A 20,509-nucleotide genomic window follows, 5' to 3' on the forward strand; every position below is an offset into this window, starting at 1 on the left:
TAGGGGTTCAGCTTTTCACAAATGACATCTGGATCGTACAAACATCTGTACAAACGTTACGATCGTGAAATACAGTAAATATTGAGGTTAAACAGTTCAGATATCACCTCACCTTGGGGAACTCCTTGTTTCACTCTACATTACTTGCAATTTTTGTTCTTGAATTCCACGACACACATATAATCGATTATCCATTATCCAACGTTTCAAACTTGGTCTGAGGATTGTCTGTTAATGTCCTCAAACAGCGTGGAGTGCTTGACAGCCTTTTGATATGTTGGGCGCCACCAACACTGTCCTACTGCACGGCTTTCTTTTGTTGAGTCCTCGACTAATATTTGTGGAAATAGTGACCGGCCCTTGACTGGCTTCAGTAGCGAGACAACCCTGCCCATTTTTCAGACTTCGGGCACAATTTGGGTGGCAAACGAGAAGTAAAGAACTTTGGTGAGATACTCAACTTCCCACTCATCCAGCTGTAACAGCATTACCATGGAGATTTTATTAGGGACCAACGTTTTGGATGGTTTAGCGTTTCTAATGTCATTCGCAACATCATCCATTGTAGATTTTGGTGGTTCCTCCTCAGCAGGAAGTAGCGACTCAAAACGGGCGGTATGTACCGAGTCCTTAAGGCATCGGCTCCGTTGAGTGTCGTTTTACGAGTTACAAACAACAACCACATGAAATCTTTCACTTTGTTCCAAACTATCACTTTGTTCATGTTCATAGCAATAGGCTGGTCTGTGTCCACTAGGGTGGTTTTAAAAACCCGATGTGGGATTTTTTATGCGGCACAACTTAAAATGTTTAGTACTGTTAAATTTTAAGATTGCCAAAGTTTGAACACAATTGGAATGTGTTAACACGTGCCACCGGGGCATCAAAGTTTCAATAGTAATTTGAAGAATTTTCGTAAAAATGCCCCTTTGGGCGGAGAGCCCAGTGGCACATATTAACATATTTCAATTGTGCTCAAACTTTTGCAATCTTAAAATCTAACAAAACTAAACATTTTAGGGGGGGGGGGGTGCCGCCTAAAAAATCCAACATTGGAATCAAGCTGCTATATTGACAATAGTGGACCATCTTCATGAGGAGAGGAAGATTTTACAAGTACATACATCAGCACATGAAGATGTTGTCGAAGCAGTACCAACGTGACCATACCTGCCACAATATAGTGGACAACACTGTTGCTATTCATGATCGGAATTTTGTTAATTAGTCCCGGTTCAAACTAGAGTGTTTTCAATGAAATAATTTCGTTCTTAGGGCGAAACCTATAGCTCTGCGTGTTGCGTGTGCGTTCAAAAATACAAAAACAAAATACATGTATTTCAAATTGAAAACAACAACAAATACATGTATTTTGTTTTTGTATTTTTGAACGCACACGCAACACGCAGAGCTATAGGTTACGTCCTTAAATCGAGTTCCATACAAAATTAATAATTGGTCTGTTCCAGAACCTGCAAGAATCTACGAATTTTTACTACGATAACAATAGATCTGTTCCTTTACGTGCAAAGCTCTTCAAGTTTTACCACTTTTTACTTGAAAAGCGTTCCCTTACTTCAGATACCACTTCAGATACAATTCATATGTTTTGCTACTTTTGTCACTTTTACCATTTTTAAAAGTAAAGGAACAGACCAAATTTTCTTTATGTTGTCGAAAAAATAGTAGAAATTAGTAGATTCTTGCAGTTCTGGAACAGACCAAGTATTTGTAATTGCTGATTCACATTAGCTCAATTATATGGGACCTATTGCTTATCGCCGAGTCCGAACGGCGTGCCTTAAGACACCACTTGCAGATAAGTTTTACATGGCTGAAATACTCAGGAAATGTCGACAACATTACTGAGGGGTATTTCGCCACCGTTGAAAATTTGATGTTGCTTGGGCCGGGAATCGAACTCACGACATTCTACGTGCAGGGCGGGCGTGCATACCATTGCACCACGGTGGCACCCAAAACGCATAAAACACATAATTTCATGAAATTATTTCATTGAAATCACTCTAGTGTGGACCCCGGCTAAAAACGCATAATTTCATGAAATGTTTTCAATGAAATCACTCTAGCGTGGGCCGGAACTTACTGAAATTGTATGTGGTATGTTCCATTACTGCAAGAATCTATTAATTTTTACTATTTTTTTCGATATCATAAAGGAAAAATTGTTACCGTAGTAAAAAAATAGTAGCTTCTTGCAGGTTCTGGAACAGGCATTTTTACTATTTTTTTTCGATATCATAAAGGAAAATTTTGTATGTCCCAATTTACATTAGGCGAGTTTACTTGCGGCAATTGTCAGTTTGTTGGTGAGAGAGGGTGCTGAGAGGCAAAGGGTTACCATATGCCTCACCTCTCTCTCCTACAAAATGACAATTGCCGCAAGTAAAATCGCCCAATGTAAATTGGGACTATGTCGATGGTCAGACTAGCACGATTTCAACATGGCGACGTCAAGTTTATAGGCGAGGGGTATGAAGTAGTGAAACCCATGTACATGGTTTTCTGGGTTTGTTATGTTGCCTCTTCTTGTTTTTCGTTGCAAGATTATTTCTTCCATTTTCTTTCATTTTTATTTTCTCAATCAAACGTTAACAACAAAACAAACATAAAAAGATTTAATAAAAACATTTAATTAATGAAATAGTGAAAATTTAACTATTAATATTAATTTAATTATTAATGTTAATTATTTTATGTTGTTTTTTTGGTTTATTTATGTCTTTTTTGCTTTTATTGGTATGAGAAACACAACAAACGCGAATGGTAAAATAAAGAGGACACGCAAAAATCTTAAATTTCACGTTAACGAGTGTGGACACTAACGAAACTTGAAAAGAAACTTTACCGAAATTGGTTTCAAGAAACCTTGCTAGTCTGACCATCGACTATCGTAGGTTCAGGAACAGAGCATTTATAATGGCATGTTCATACCAGCATTTGAATCACATCGTTCGTTCTCATAATTCCGTACACGAATTAACCGGTTCATACGACATAGTACACAATTCATAGCAACATGATTCATATTTCCATCGTTTTTGTTTACTGAACTTGAAGAAAAACAAGTAAAAAGTCGTTAAGTTCGGCCGGGCCGAACTTTTTATACCCTCCACCATAAAATAGTCTTAATTAAAATGGAATAATTAGGGTCCTTTTACAATTTTAGGTGGAACACCTTTTCGACAATGGATAGACACCTACACAAATGTTGGGGCAGAGATAATTCCTTTTGGAGATGAAAGCCCTTGGTGTGTGCATATTAAAAACCCCGAAGGACAGATGCGCCGTGAGTCGAATTTCAGCGTTATGGCGTGATGAAATTTTTGCAAGAGACCCTGTACGCCATCATGAATTAGCATTATATATTTGTTTGTTGTTTTTGTAGAGCACTTAAGCAACAGTGAACAAAGATATAACGCTAATTCATGATGGCCCACAGGGTCTCCAACAAAAATTTCATCACACCATAACGCGGAAGTTCGACTTAGGGCGGATCTGTCCTTCGGGGTTCATAATATACACACCAAGGCCTTTCTTCCCCAAGAGGAATTTTCCGTGCCCCAGACTTTCACCTCCATTTTGTTGCACAGTGTTATCTAATCTAAAATAATGTGTTCAGGGAGGTGAAAAATACCACATACGGGGCTATATCAAAGAGTCAACCTATCTTTAAAATTTTTGGCGGAAAAGTTTTATAGCTGCAGGGAACTTCAAGAGTCAAATTGAGGGTAGTTTCATCAAAACAATGTAGAGCCTCAAAAATGGACCCATGTTGACGAATTTTAGTGAAGAAATTTCGCGACCACTGAAAATTCCCGAAAATCGAGAGGTACAGTTATATGGGGGGATATACCAAAACATGGACCTATACTGACGATTATTTTTGAATAGACAAAATTGTAGCTAAAATTCTCAAAATACCGATCATTACAGCTAGTTCGGTTGAAAATTGCAGCTAAAATTCTCAAAATATCGAAAATCGGGAGATACCGTTATATGGGGGCTATACCAAAACATGGACCTATGTTGACGATGTTTCGTTGGAGATGTTTTATGACAACTGAGAACTTCAAATGTCAAATTACAGCTATTTCGGTTAAAAACTGTAGCTAAAATTCTCAAAATACCGAAAAGTGGGAGGTACCGTTTTATGGGGGGCTATACCAAAACATGAACCTATGTTGACGATGTTTGGTGGGGGTGTTTTCTGATCACTGAGAACCTCAAATGTCAAATTGCAGATAGTTCGGTTAAAAATTGTGGCTAAAATTCTCAAAATACCGAAAATCGGGAGATACCGTTATATGGGGACTATACCAAAACATGGACCTATGCCCATATCCTTTGGGATATAAGTTTGTTGATCAATAGGAACCCTAAGTGCCAAATTATAGCTAATTCGGTCTGCAAATGTGGCGAAGAACGTCAAAATACCTCAAATCCGGGGCTATACCAAAGAGTGGACCGATATGACCCATCTTCGAACTTGACCTACCTATAGAAAAAAGACCCTCGGGTGCAAAATTTCAGCACTCTATCTCAATTATTGCGGACGCTAGAGTGATTAGAACAGACGGACATACGGACAGACAGACGGACATGGCTAGATCATCTTAGAATTTTATCCTGATCAAGAATATATATACATTATGGGGTCGCAAATGATTAGTTCGATGTGTTACAAACGGAATGACAAACTTAATATACGCTCCATACTATGGTGGAGGGTATAAAAAGGGCTAAAATTAATTGATATGAACTGAAAAAATATTTGTCCTTCTTAGAGATAGATACATATCTATTCAATATTAAATTATATTATTTTCATTCATGTTTTCTATTGTTTCTCAAAATTTTGGTGTTTTCAGTATACATATTTTGAATGGCCTGTTCCAGTACTGCAAGAATCTACTAATTTTTACTATTTTTTTCGATAACATAAAGGAAAAACTGTGATCGTAGTAAAAAGTAGTAGCTTCTGGCAGGTCCTGGAACAGAGCATAAATTTTTCTATTTTAAAAATTAACGAGAGAGAGACCTGCCAAAATAACTTTTTGGTATACAGACTTTCCGGTAGGCATTTGATTTTTTGTTTCTAACTTTGTACGCGAATTTGAAACGATGGACAAGAAATGAAACTACAATGAAATAGAAGAAAAAATTTGCTATGATTTGAATGTATACTAGTCGTTAAACCGTTTACTTTTCATTCATATTTTGAAGTTTTTTTTAAAAAGGTTTGGATTTTTAATACATTTTTAATTTTTCCTGTCATAATTAATTATTTCGATAAATTCTCTCATTTGTTATAGATGGGACACATTTTATCGTCGTTCTGAGAGTAATTTAAATTGAACAATGTTGTTCGTTCTTAAAATTTTGTATGGGAAATTAAGTAATTATATTGTAATTTGGGTTCGAACAACGAATATAGAGAGAATTAGCCTTAGTCTTATGCCAGACTATGAAAATTTTCATTGTAAACTTTTTGCCATTTTCTTCCAAATTTACATTGACGTCTACACACATACATATGAAATCATATGAAAATTTTGATATTTTCATTGCTTTGCATTGGTTTAAGAGTAACGAACTTAAACACAAAGAATAATTTCAGATTACAGAACCTTGTGTACAGAGTTTCACCCCCTTCATACCTCTTACATATAAACTCTTTTTCACGTTAATGAAAATTTTCATAGTCTGACATAAGACTTAGTATGAACAAGGCATAAAGGCCTGCGTACATAAACTGCTCTGCCTGATTGCCTTGCTTTGCTGCTTCAATAAAAAAATAAAAGAACAAAGAAGGCCGACCCAATTTCCAACTGATGGCAACCCAGTTCAAAATTTCGTCTTTATTCTATTATTTTTATTACGTCAGAAATGAAGCAGGAAAGCAAGGCAATCAGGCAGAGCGGCTTATGTACGCAGGCCTTAAGGCAGGTATTCGATTAGGAAGTGGCCTTATAATTGAATAATTGACCATTATTAATTCATTCATTCTCATGGTATAAGTAAAGAGGTAGATTTAAATGAAAAAAATCTATAGAACCCTTGTTTTTCATGAATTCATAAAACTTCAAAATTACTAAACAAAAAGGCAACAAGTGGGTTTGTTTACAAAGTACCAATTTCGAGCGTTTTATAAAAAACGCGAAAAATGAATGAAGGGCCAATGTTTCTCCACATAATCGAGTTGTGGATATGATAAAATGTTTGTTTCAATTATAAGCAGAATGATTTCTTCCATACAAATGTTCTAAAAACAATTTTGAAAATCATTGAAATCGATTGTTTTTAAAATAGTTGGCATATTATTCAAACATCACACACACATACAAAGACTGTGTATATTGTTTTGACGTTTTAGGAACAGTCGAAAGAAAAAATTAAATTGACGGGAAGCTTTAGCTAACCTTTATTATTAAACCATGGAACATCTGTTTTCTCATTGAAGTGGTCCTTCCCTACTCATAGTTTTCATATTTTATTTTTAAATTATTCTGTCCGTTAAAAAATAACGTTTGCTGATAACTTAATTTATCGATAACAATCATACGAAATGGGTACTCACCAAAGTAATCAAAACACGCTAATCGATTACTTTATCAGACAGCTGTTTTTGGTCATTCTGTTTTGTTTTTTCTTATTTCATACCGAACCGAGACCGTCAAAATAAAATTAAATAAAAATATTTAGAAATATATAAAACTAAAATCCTTGGTAAATACATTCTTCAAACACCTGCAAGAGTGAAGCGAGTACAAACCAAGCTTTCATCCATAGAGCTTTTACGATAAATAAACAGATGCGAGCCACTTGGAAAGCTTACGGGGCCAGCGCTATCAGACGAAACGACGTAACAAAAACAAGGGAGAAACGAAAATATTATTGTGTCAGTCAGTCAGTACGACTTTAATATTCCGAGGATGAAAACGGTTTGTTATGCGGCGGAACGTTGAAGTTAAATGGAATAAAAGGGCATGAAAAAAATCTTTACGCGCTTAAAGATATCTTTTGCTGCAAAACAAGAGTGAAGTGCATCATCATTACTTACTTGTGTATTATTACGAATGAAAATAAGCAAGAAATTCAATTAAATAATGAAGAAATGCTAAAACAATTGTGACGTCATTGAATTCATAATCAAAACATACCAAAATAAAGATAGAAACGCACACACAACACGTACTACTCGCATACTGCAACAACAACAATAACAAAGGTCGTTCGCTTGGTGCGCTTTGAAAGAAATCACTGTTTATTTTACTACTATACGACGCGGTACGGTGCGGGGAGCGTAAACCAGAAAATTCCGAAAAATTATAAAATCAAGTTCACATTCTGTTTTAAATTTCAAAATTAATTTCCAATTCAAAATGCATATAACACAAAGAGTTATAAGCCAAATTGGCCGAACTTTATTAAAAAAGCAACAGCAACAATTCCCTTTACAACAGCAACAACAACAAAGTCTATTGACATTAGCCTGTTGTTCAGCTGGAAACCACACAGAGCCAGAGTCATCCAATAGCAACAAAAACATCAATTTAAGCCAAAAGAATAGACCCTCCTTGCTATCACCAGCAGCATTGACGACGTCTTCGTCTTTATTGTTCTATCCCGCCCAAAGCTATTCCAAATTTACTGCCGCCCGTGAATCTTTGCCATTGGGTTCTCACCCATTGTGCGAAGAAAGGGCCCTTGATCTGATATCAAATCTAAAAGAAACTGAATTGGCTGCCATTAAATTGGCTTTGGCCAAATACGAGGCTAAAAAACAAAAGGAGGGCTTTGAAGGTAAGTAATGAATGAATGAAATTTATACAAGAGCATCATCATCTATTTTATCCTCTTTTTCCTAAATGTATTTATTAGTTAAGGAGAGGGATCAACAAACCCCTAGAAATATAAATCCTTATCATTTATTTATTACCATCTTTTGTGATTGATGTCTATCATATGTATGTAGAGTAGCTGCATACGTCGTACATACAAATATCACATTTCCCTTTGATGTTTACATATCCTTTTTGCCTGTTTAAATGTATGTCGTCTATCTGTTGTGTCTGCCTGCCCTAGCTATACACAGCTGCATTTTTATTTAGGTACACTTTTAGGTAAATCATTTTTAAATATATTTATGAGCTATATAAAGAATGAATTATACGTTTTTAATTTAAGGTCCAACTACCACCTTAGATTCTCAATGGGTAGGAGCCTCATCGGTCTTAATATGCTTCCTTAATGTCAACCTTAAATTTATATCCGAATAATGCTGAAATTTATATCGATTGAAGTGATGATATTGTATACTTCCCAAAATAGGGGTTTGAAAGTTCTAAATGCCTCCAACGGCCACAACTGTGTATGTTCATAAAAATTTAATTTAAGAATGAAAGACCTTCATTCAATAAGCTTATTATGTAAAACAAGCCTATGCACAGTGTCCGATTTTCCAAAAAATCTGGCCAAAAATCGAAAAAAAATGTCAATTTACACGAAAAAGAGTCAGATATTGTTTATAGGATCCCAGTGCGTGTAGTTATGAAAAAATATATACATTTCTTGTTTAATAAGTGGGTATAAAAGCAGGTCGAAGTGACCCTATTTGGATTTTTTTTCTTTTCAATATTTTAGTTGTTTACAAATCTATGATAATATGCAAAATAAACAACGGTTATTAAATATTTTCTTTTTGTAATTGTAATGAAAGGTATGTGAAACTTATTAAAGATGTTCAGTGTCGCCAATGAATTGTGCGTTCTTTAAAAATTGATGTCCGTACTTGTTAATTTTTTTCAAGATCAATTTTCACAATAAGTTATGAAAATAGTTGTAAGATCGAGTTGGGCCGCGTAATTTATCATTTCATAAAAAAGGAAGTGTTTTTTACCAATTTCCATCGAAACATCCTGCACATATTTGCACTTTTTGTTTTTATGTGATATTTTGTCTTGCAGGTATGTACAGATTTTCTTTCATTCAGAATGTCAGAATATAGTATAGGGTCACTTTCTGGCGTTTGGGTAAAATCTGGAGTTTTGGCATATTCTAAGACCTATAGTAAAATTTTATGGCGAACAAATTTCTAGAATACTTTGGTCTGACCCGATCACATTTTATAGGAGATTTTAAAGATTTGTGGAAAAGGGGACCAAAAGGACCCCTTTTATGACTCGCACGAGGGTTAATTTTTATAAGAAAAATATTCCTCGCATTCTTGTCAGTATAGTTACCAAAGATATTATACTCCTAAAGTGCAAGGAATCCAAGTGATTTTAACTCAGATATTTCCAAAACTGTAGAAATGGTGGAAGCTTGCAACCCTATTTTAGTTTCTTGGTTTTTTGGCAAAATTGATACCGATATTTTCTTGGTATGTAATGCAAATAGAGATCTTTTCTTTGGTAACTTATAGTGAAATTTAGCAGAGAACATTTTTGTCCTTGACGGCATTCTTCTAAAATGATGCTTTGTATGACAATTTTGCAAAAACTCACATGAAGTACGCCCTTAACCCTAAAATGTGTTTATAATTTTGCACATATCTGGAGTTTAGGTAAGGTATAGAGTTTTGGTGTATTCTAGGACCCATAGTAAAAATTGATGGCGAACAAATTTGTAGAATATTTTGATCCGATAAGATCACATTTTATAGGAGGAGGGACCAAAAAGACCCCTTAAATGACCGCCTGAGGGTTAAATAATATCAAAAATGTAATCAGCGGCCGGAAAAACATAAGAACCAAAGGTTAGGTCAAAATCTATTTTTTGGAAACGGAAATATTTCCCATTTGATCCAAAAACCTTATACAATCGAACTCCGAATCCTGCAAAAATTTGTGAAAATGTAGAAATCGTTTTTAGTCATATTACGGATAATCGAGGTCCGACTGTATATGAAATTTTACTTAACATTCAATTCATAATTGCTCTTATTTATGAATATTTCCAAGGATGCATATTTTTTGATTAAAAATATATGAGAAACAGTGTTACTCCATTATCCGGGAAAATCGATTATCCGTAATGCCTCCACTCCCGATAACTACGGAAAATCGAGGTCCGACTTTACAAGCAATTATATGGCGATCGGTTAACGTTAACCCTTGCCCCCTAACTTTGTATGGTGGCCAAAGGCGGATTTTCGGGAAATCGCTCTACAGGCACCAATTATTTTCCAATCGAAACAAAATTTTACCAATTCCTTATTTCGACTAAACTCCGAATACTGCTACTACTTTGTGAAAATGTAGAAATCATTTGTACGAGACCTTTAAAGTATTTTCGCGAAATTTCGCCATTGGTCCAATAAAAATTACTATGGAAACAAAGATCGCTCTGGTGGCATGCGTTAACGATAATCGATCGCCATCAAATTTCATATATAAGGTTCTTGGATCAAATGGAAAGAAAATAGAGGGTTAAAAAAAAATTGTGGTTTTTTGGGCCGCCCTAATATCCACCTTCCATATTCTTCTGTTGTTTGGGCCAAAAGCCTCAGTAGGCCGGGGGACTCATAAGGAACGACTCCTCACACCAAATTGATGTAAACATATTTAATTCGACTTTGGATGCCCTAATTGCTTAGAGATCGATATCGTAGGAAAGAAACTATTTTTCGTTTTCTCCGGAAATAACCCCTTCTCATATTAGGCTGCAGTCACAAGCTTAGCAAGAGATGGCTGTATCCAAGAAAATTTATGGATTGAGAATAAAAACTTTGTAATATCAGGTTACCTACCATGTGCTGTTGTTGTAGTAGGAGGTTTCATTATGTGTCTGATTCGATAGGATGTAACCACAAAGTTACTGCAGTTAGTTGAGTAGATTTGGCAGGGCAGTTGAAAAGGTGCAGTTTGTCGTGTGGGTCTGTACAACATGCTGAGTAGATGTTTTACACGGTGTCATCAATCCTTGCCATATAGGAATTTAGACAGCTGCACCATCCCAAGCGTAGTTGTGCCAAAACTATTCTGCGATAGATGGGGGATGTACTCCAAGGACCGCATTTTCAGGACAGTTGCTTGTGGCATCTACTACTGCATCTGTGTGGATGCTATTCAAACCTCCTTGATAGGCCTGCCGATCCAACAACGAAAATGTTAATATCAATATTGCTGGAAATCCGATAACTGAGTCTGAAGTGGAGCATGTAATTATAACGCTGAAGGACAAAAAATCTACAGGACCTGATCAAATACCTTCCGAAGTGTTGAAGCTAATAGATGGACGCAATATACAAATATTAGTAAAACTTTTTAATAATGTATATGATACAGGCCAGTACCCACATGACTGGTTATTATCGACCTTTATAGCAATACCGAAGAAGATGCATGCAAGGAATTGCAGTGAGTACAGACTGATTAGCCTCATGTGCCACATCCTAAAAATTTTTCTAAGAATAATACACAAAAGAATATACCCCATATGTGAAAAGGCTATGGGAGAACCACAATTTGGATTCAAAGAGGGCATGGGGACGAGAGAGGTTTTACTCTCCATGCAGATACTGGTGCAGAAGTGCAGAGATGTCCAGAAAGATGTTTTCCTTTGCTTCATAGATTATGAAAAGGCTTTTGACACAGTTCAACACGACAAGCTAATAGATATATTGAAAGATATTGGAGTTGGGCAGAAGGAAATAAGATGCATTAAAAACTTATACTGGAGTCAAACTGCACGGATTGAGATAAATGGCGAAACTACGGACGAAATTATTATATCAAAAGGAGTAAGACAGGGGTGCATATTGTCTCCTATGCTTTTCAACATCTATTCCCAAAAAATATTTAAGGAAGCCGTGGAAAATGAAAGAATAGGTATACAAATACATGGACGAACAATAAATAATATACGATATGCAGATGATACCGTAATAGTAGCTAGCAGTCTACCTGGTTTACAAAGGCTCGTAGATAAACTTACAAGGGTGAGCGAAGCAAATGGCCTAAAAATAAACATTAAAAAAACAAAATACATGGTTGTGAGTAAGAAAAATGACCATTATCACACCACACTAAAAATTAATAATAAAAATATTGAGCGAGTCACTAATTTACCATACCTTGGAGTATTGTTAAATGAAAAATGGGACTCTTCCAAGGAAATCAAACGTCGTATAGAGATGGCCAGAGATGCATTTTTCAAATACAAAACAGTCTTTACAAATCACGATATAAGCCTCTCAACAAAAGTCAGATTCGTGAAATGCTATATCTGGTCCGTACTACTTTACGCAGTTGAGACATGGACCATTAAAATTTCAGATGAGAAAAAACTTGAATCCTTCGAGATATGGGTCTACCGAAGGATTTTAAAGATACCATGGACTGATCATGTAACAAACCAGGACGTTTTACGCAGAATGGGTTTAGATAGACAATTGCTGCGACATGCCAAAGCTCGGAAAATTGCATATTTGGGACATCTGATGCGAAATGAAAAGTATAAACTCCTGCAAACCATCATAAAGGGCAATATAGAAGGAAAAAGAGGAAGAGGCAGGAGAGAATTGAACTGGCTGAAAAACATACAAGATTGGACAGGCTGCCATGATGAAAGAAGCATGATTTCGGCGGCAAAAATAGAGAGCTGTTTATGCCTGTATAATATAAAATAAAATAGGATAACACATTTATAATAATATTGTATGATCGCTTATATCCGGATAACGGATTTGCAAATAAAGAAGAAGAAGATAGGCCTGCTGATATAGGGGTTCTCCTTTGTAACGATGGACCTCTATTAATAGATCATGAAGATCCCTCTTGACATGTCTGTATGTTGGGTCCAATCCACCATATGATGATTAGGTAACCCGAGCAAGTATTGAAACGAAAGCATGCCAATGGGTTGCTGTACCGGAAGGATCTTTGTCTACTCCTTTGTATATGGTCCACTGAAGACTTGAGGAGGCACCCTGTTCCAGTCCTCAGGGCAGCATTCTGACAGGTATGAATGTTTTTCCATCGCATTGCACTCACAGACCGACCTATCGTTCGTTATATCGACACCTCCAAATAATAGTATGCTAAGTCTAAAAAGTGAGTTTTGCAGGAGAAGCTCTCAAAGTTTGGAAATTGTTTTGAACTTCAGTACTATGCTAAGTAAATATTTGTTTATAACTTCTGTTCGGATTGTCCGATCATTACCAAAATTTGACACAATTTAAGTTAAAGGACGTTCGACACCTCCAAATAATAGTTTGCTAATTCTGAAAAGCGAGTTTTGCAGGACAAGCTCTAAAAGTTTGGAAATTTCTTTGACCTTCAGTACTATGCTAAGTAAATATTTGTTTATAACTTCTGTTCGGATTGCCCGATCATTACCAAAATTTGACAGAATTTAAGTTAAAGGACGTTAAATATAAAAATGTAAAGAACTTGAAAACATGCTAAGTCGACTTAGCATAGTATTATTTGGAGGCGTCGATATGTGGTCAACAAGGTTTCTCCATCTTCAATTGCTTCCGGCTACTTGAGACCCTTGTTCCTACATTTCAGCTTGTCGCAAATAGCTGTGGCATGCCTGGATGACGTGAGCATGCTGTCAAATGTGACCCCTAGAATCTTGGAGTAGTTATCTGTGGGTATTCTGCTACCGTCGACAATGACATCTTTGCACTGGAAGATCGTGCACTAAAAGCATGAGGAGTCACCCTGTTGCTGTTCTCAGGTGGGTATTCTGACAGGTTTGAACATTTTTCGATCTCGCTGCACTTTATTCGCGGACAACACTGGCGTCTCATACCGACCTATCGCGTTACATGTGATCAACAAGGTTTCTTTATCTGCACCACATGTACTGCCGGCTAGGAACTTGAGGACTCTGTTCCTACTTTTCAGTTTGTCACAGATAGCTGTGGCGTGCACGTACGTCTTGAACATAGTGCCGAATGTGACCCCTAGAATTATGGGACTGTTTGCAGTCGGCATTCTGATACCGTCGACCACGACATCCAACTCTCAATCCCACGGCAGCGGATTCTTTCGTACCGGATTGACCCGAAACCATAGTGTTTCGGCCAGCGGCTGCCAACCCAGCATCAAACCTATGCTTATACGTAGGTTTTTATGCTGCTACAACAACAACACCCAACTCTTCCAAACTGCGCCGTCCATGTAGTGAACAGAGTGGCTGTAGATTTTGTGGCGGAAATCTGAAAAAGGTGTTAAGATCGGTTAAATAGGAGTTGAGTATCTCACAGACGTCATCAGAGAAGGTACTTGACGCCAGGATCCTGCAACCATCCGCATAAGTTACGAACGCGATGCCGTCTGGAGGGGACGGAATACAGGAGAGGTAAAGGTTAAACACTATCCAACGTTTCAAGCCTCGCCGGAGGATTGTCTGCGGTATCAAAGTCTTTGGATAAGTCGACCACCAACACCTACGGCACAGCTTGTTATTGTTATTGTGTTACAGAGTTGTTGCTGTCGTGTTTGCTGCTTATTCTGATGACGACTCACTAGGTGCTGTGTTCACGCAGCATCTCACCGAATTTTGAGCAGAGCTTCGATTTACTCGTGAGTGAAAAGTGGGGAGGAGGTGCTAATTTAGTTGTGAGGTCGGGGCAACTTTTTTGCGGTGGGTATGGTTTTTTTTTTTGTTGGGGTGACGAACATGTGTACACTAGGGGTAGCAGCCGCTGGCGTTAACACGTGTGTTGTGTGGTTCCGGGTCAATCCGATATCGAAGAACACGCAGCTTCCCCAAAGGAGTTGCTACAAGGGTGTTATTAAATGTACAACCAATGGTCTCTTATAGGGTCAATTTGTCGCGGTCAATGCTATAGACGAGAGGTTTCATTTTTTCTATTGGTCTTACCTTGTGATTTCAAACAGAAGTTCACCCAATGAATTTGCATGTAATATCTACACCACCAATGTCTTCAAAAAATTATGCGAAGGATTTTGTGTTTCTCAAACTCCTTCCGGTTTACCTGTGCATGTGATGTTAGCTCTTCAGGAATTTTAATATAGAGAATTCTTATAGATTTATATCCTATTTCTCACAACTTGGAGTATGGAGGTTACCTACTGGCCAACTTCATAAATACATACGTTTGGTAGTTATTCCCTGACCTCTCGGCCGCCCCAGTGATAAACCCGATTTCCTTAGGCAATACTGCTTTTTTTTCAATATTTCTGTTGTTGGTATCGAATTGAAAATTTGGAACTCTTCTTATGCGTATTATAAAACTTATAGACCCTAAAACTTCTTTTAACAAAATTGTGATCAAACTAATCTCCTATCTATCAGAGATACTGACCGCAAACAAAATACCGACGAATATGCACAACTTTGCACCTAGGCCAAGGTAAAACGTGTTTGCATTCGATTCGTACTACATGCGAAGAAACATTTGCAAACACGGCAGCCCTTTAGTTTTAAGATGTACGATTTATAACTCATACCATTCCAACATTTCATTTACGATGATGGGGTTTTTATGCAAGTGCTTCAACTTTCTTCCCTGCCGAACTTCTTATGTGATTATAGAGTTTATTCGTCATGTTTATCTCTTAACCACCACTGATCTATTCATATACCACTAAAAATGATGTGCATCGAACACAATCGTTTGAAGTGTTTTGACCTAGTTATAGACAAAAGATAAATGTTATTCCATAAATATAATTGAAGTGTTAAAGGAAAATGTTTTCATTGCGATTATACCTACCTGCAACTTGTTTGGCCCATTTCAACTTCAAGCTCACCTGAAGAATAAACATAAAACATGGAGTTTCTTTTCAATAACTAATTGTTATACCACATGTTGCGCTGGTTTCCTAAACTTTGCCGGCAAAATGTCTGATCTGTTGATTGCCCTGCAAATATTCAGTAGTAGTTCGTGTCCATATTGAGCATCCATGGTACAATCATTAGAAGGTAGGACACAGCAAACATCTGATTACAATTTTTTCCTGTGGTCCTCCTATTGTGTCAAAACGTTTTGACAAAGTTGACAAACGACAAAATAAATTTATTTAAAATCAAATTGAATACGTCAAAAATAAATATAGAAGATGTACAATTTTGGAAACAGAAATAACTTCAACTTTGTCGACGGGTGCTTCCATTAAACAATTGGGCCAGATGAGTGGAATATGCTGTGGATATGTGTTGGGATTTCCGCTTACCGATGTCCAATTGCCATGTTGTGTCTGTTCGTACTTTATTTTCAACGTTTAATCGGATCCGTGTCCATGTTAGCTCCTAGGAACGATGAATGTCGAGATGCTTAAATATGGTCTATCAACCTGATTCCTTTGTCAGAAGTTTCACTGGGGAGACCCGATTTTCGGACTGTTGGGCCAAAGTTGTTCTCCTTTCCAATTTCCTATTTTCCATTAAAGCCGCATAGAATAAATGTAATGTTATGGGCAGGACAACAGTCATGCGTGTCTTCTAAGCACTCATAAAATATATGTATCTTTGATCTGTTCGTCCTTGTCTTCTGTGGATGCATGAGCGCAAATAAAACTGATGGTGAAAAATGTTGCTTCTATACGAATTGTAGCAAGTCTTTCAACTACTGGTGTGAAGGTGGATACCAGACCCTTATACATCCGACCAACTACAAACCCGCAAACTCATGCTTTAAGTCACAGCAGCTATAATACAGTGTGTCACGTTAGGTGTTGTTGTGACATCTTTCCCAATCCATCGTATTTCCTTTATGGCAGTAATATTGTTCTTGTATTTTTCAAGTACATCTGCCAAAGCGTTAACTACACCTTCTATAAAGGGTCCGAACATTCCAGGTGTAGATTCGCTGTTTATAATGTTTTCTATTTCTTTGTTTTTCATAGTACGATGTTTTGGAGGGATGGGTTATTAGCCCAATGTCCAACTCAAGTCATAACGTTGTTATGAGTATAAATGGTAGCTCACTACCCTTAACTGTTGTTAAAGGTAGCTCCCACGGTGAGCTCAGTGTCCATTGGGCCGGGCCGAACGTTTTATATTCTCCACCGTCAAGTTTTCTGAACTAAAATCTGCAGGTACCGTTATATGGGGGCTATACCGTAACATGGACTTTATAAACAATTTTTGGTAGAAATGTTTTTTAACCTCTGCAAACCGTGGACATACATACATATATAAAATATTTTATTTCAAATATTTCAATTTTAATATTTGACAATATGTCAAATAAACAAAACCTGTTGAATTTGTTATTATTCATTTGAAGTTATAAGCAAACCGGCATCAGAGTTGTTTTTTAATAATTTCATGAACCTGCCCAACCTTCTAATAATTGAACCATGTTGAGCATCCATCCATTCTGTGGAATGTGAAGAATAATATATTAAATTTTGATGTTGCACACCTATTAATAGACCACCAAGAGAATTCGAATTCGTTTATGTTTCCTTAAAATATTAACAATTTCTTTTCAAACATTAAATTATATACAAGTTTTTTTTTTGTTTCTAAAGGTGGGTGGGTGTGTGAAATCACCGCATAGTTTTTTGTCTGTCAATGAATGAAGAATGCACTCACACACAATACAAACATCTCCCATACTTCTTTCTCCCTCCAAATTGTTGGTTGTGTTGTACAGTATTTGTTGTATGACGAGGTTCTATGACTAATGTAAACAAAAGCCAAAGTAAACAATCATCAGCTGTTATATTGAAAAGAAAATACAGGGGGAGAAGGTGTTTGATCGATCTCAGTTGATATTTTTGATGTTTTTTCATCCTCCAACAATTTGAGGAAAACCAATTAATTGTTTCTTTACATAAAACATAATTGTGGTTTATTTAAAAGAAAAGGAAAATAAACTACAAAGTTAAACATCAGTGAGCAGAGAGAGGAAAATCATGTTATGCTACGTGACACAACAGTAGTGATGCCATTGTAGCGGTTAAATTTTGCCAAATTGACGTTTTTTTTATTTGTGAAGAATGTATATTCAAGAGAAACAAAATGAAATGTACATAATTTTGTTGTTATTGTGAAAAATAATTAAGTATGTCTGTAACAAACATATGTATGTACATAATTATGGACCTATAAATTTTGTTAAGCATAGGCGAATGATATTGGAGTAACTAAACCTGAAGATTGCGCGCCTTATCATGCAAATCATAAGAGAAGATCACTTTAAGGAGGTCAAAATTATCGAAATAGGCTCAATAATTTCGGAAAGTTCTACAAAATATTGCAGAAATTAGAGAAATAGCTACAAATCGACAAATATTGAGGCTGTTTATAGCAGTGATGACCTGGCTGTGCAAATCCAGTATTTCGCGTGCACAAAGGCATGGGTATTTTGTTGTGTTTGGCACAAAGAAATTATGCTTTTGTAAAGTGCGTCATCAGTGGTTTATAGGCAGCCTATGTCCCTGTGTCCTGACCTTTTTTGCACTGGATTTGGTATCATCGATGTACGACCAGTATTTCTCGGAGGTTTTGTCTAACCTAAAAGGACCTATATTTAGGTTAGGTTTAAAAATGCGCAGTCATCTAGTAGTATAGGTGACTGCTTCTCTCGGAGACCGTTGGTCCATTGTGTTCATCCTGTGTGGGTTATAGTTGCACATTTAAAGATGTAAGGATGTTGATGCGGTACAGTAAGTTGAGGATGATAGGGTAGATATGATGAGATGATAGTGAAGTACAGGGGCTGGATAAAAGCGCCGCAGTCGACAATATTTTTGCAAAAAATCGGGCGATTTTTACAAAAATATTTTCACAATTTAAGAAAATACATTTTTTTTTTGTAAAAATAGGCAAGCAAATACTATAAAAATCGCTCGACTAAAATGAAAACTATTTTTTACTACTTTTCTAAGAAAAAATAATTGGTCTGTTCCTTTATTTTATCGGAAAAAATAGTAGCAATTAGTTGATTCTTGCAGTTGTGGAACAGACCATATATTTATATGTCTCTATATTTATTAAAAAAAAAAAAACAAATAAAAAAGTATCAGTCGACATTGCCGACAGAGATATATCCTCAGCCTATGTGAATTGGAACTTTCATCTACGGACAGATCGAATGTATTTTGGGGTCTTTTCAGAATTTTCTGGCACTTTTTGGACATTTGAACTTGCCGACAAAAATGTGGATTAGGATTAAAGTTCAAAAGTTTTGCGGAGGAGGGAATGGACCGACATAGTGCATTACGGAAGTGGATCTTATTTTGAGAGTCATATCTTTTCGATAGATATCGCGCCCACTAGTCATTTCAGTGGTTTATCGTACACCTGTTGGACCAGTATGCCAGGAAGCATGGACTTGTTAACGGAAAACATAATATGGCTGTACATCATTGGTATAAATTTCCAAAGGATCTCCGAACAGACCCTAAACTGCACTTGGACATAAATGTTGAACTTTTGTGAGGGAAGTATCCTAAGGAGAAGACCGATATGGGCCATTTTAGAAGTTAAATGGTGGACCAAATCGGTCTATCAGTTCGAGAGTTATCGTGCTCTCCAGCTACTACATATGGTGCCATAGCCTTTTTTACAACTTTCGGGCTGTTTTCCCAAGAAGTATGGACTTGCCACTGAAAAAACATTTACCGTTGTAATTGAGACAGCGATTGTTGTTGCTTCAACAGAAATCGAAGTTAGTCAAGAGCAGGTCTTAAAGTGAACTTATCCGAAATTTTGTGTGGGAGGTACCCGAAGAAATGGGCAAATATAGTCCAAATTCAAACCTGATCTATATCTGGTAGATATATTAGGATGCGTAAAGTATGGACCAACTCGGTCCGTCCCTTCAAGAGTTATCGTGCGCATGATTTTTCCGAACATTTTTGAACTTTTGTGGGGGAGGTACCTGAAGGAGTGAACCGAAAAGGCTTATCTTCGAACTTAAACTAAGTTTGGATAAAATATTATGAAGGCCAAATTTTGGATCGAATCGGCAGATCCGTTCGAGAGTTATCTTGCGCTCCAACCACTACACATGGTGTCATAGGGGTTTTTTTAACCTTTCAGGCTATTTTCTCAGGAAGTAGGGGTTTGCCCCTGATGAAACTTGTACCGCCGTATGGGGGGCCGTCAATACAAGATGCTACAACAAAAATCAAAACGATTCGAGAGCAGGTCCTAAACTGAACTTTCCGAATTTTTGTGTGGGAGGTACCCGAAGGCGTGGACCGATTGAGTCCATATTGGAACCTCATCTAAGTTTGGTAGAAATTTCACGATGTGCAAACTTTGGACCAAATCGGTTACTCCCTTCATGATTTATCGTGCGCACAAATTTTCCGAACATTTTCGAACTTTTGTGGGGGAGGTACCGGAAGGAGTAGACCGATATGGTTTATCTTCGAACTTAAACTATGTTTGGACAAAATCTTACGAAGGCCAAATTTTGGACCGAATTGGCAGATCCGTTCGAGATTTATCTTGCGCTCCAACCACTACACACGGTGTCATAGGGTTTTTTTTTGCATCTTTCAGGCTATTTTCTCAGGAAGTATGAACTTGCCCCTGATGAAACTTG

At 36.9% G+C, this 20,509-nt stretch overlaps 1 protein-coding gene across 2 annotated transcripts in view; it reads left to right on the top strand.

Moving 5' to 3' along the window:
• Window positions 1-6,637: 6,637 nt before the first annotated feature.
• LOC141394081 (transmembrane protein 65) overlaps window positions 6,638-20,509 on the top strand; it is a 158,491-nt gene continuing 144,619 nt past the window's right edge. The window contains exon 1 of one of the 2 annotated variants that reach the window (XM_073967918.1): window positions 6,638-7,827. In XM_073967918.1, the coding sequence (XP_073824019.1) occupies window positions 7,407-7,827 (421 nt within the window). In that variant the 5' untranslated portion in view covers window positions 6,638-7,406. The remainder of the gene's footprint in view (window positions 7,828-20,509) is intronic. The other variant, XM_073967919.1, reaches the window with a different exon arrangement.

This window comes from Musca autumnalis, unplaced genomic scaffold, assembly GCF_047663935.1.
Source record: "Musca autumnalis isolate F117 unplaced genomic scaffold, ASM4766393v1 scaffold_2, whole genome shotgun sequence".
NCBI lineage: Eukaryota > Metazoa > Arthropoda > Insecta > Diptera > Muscidae > Musca > Musca autumnalis.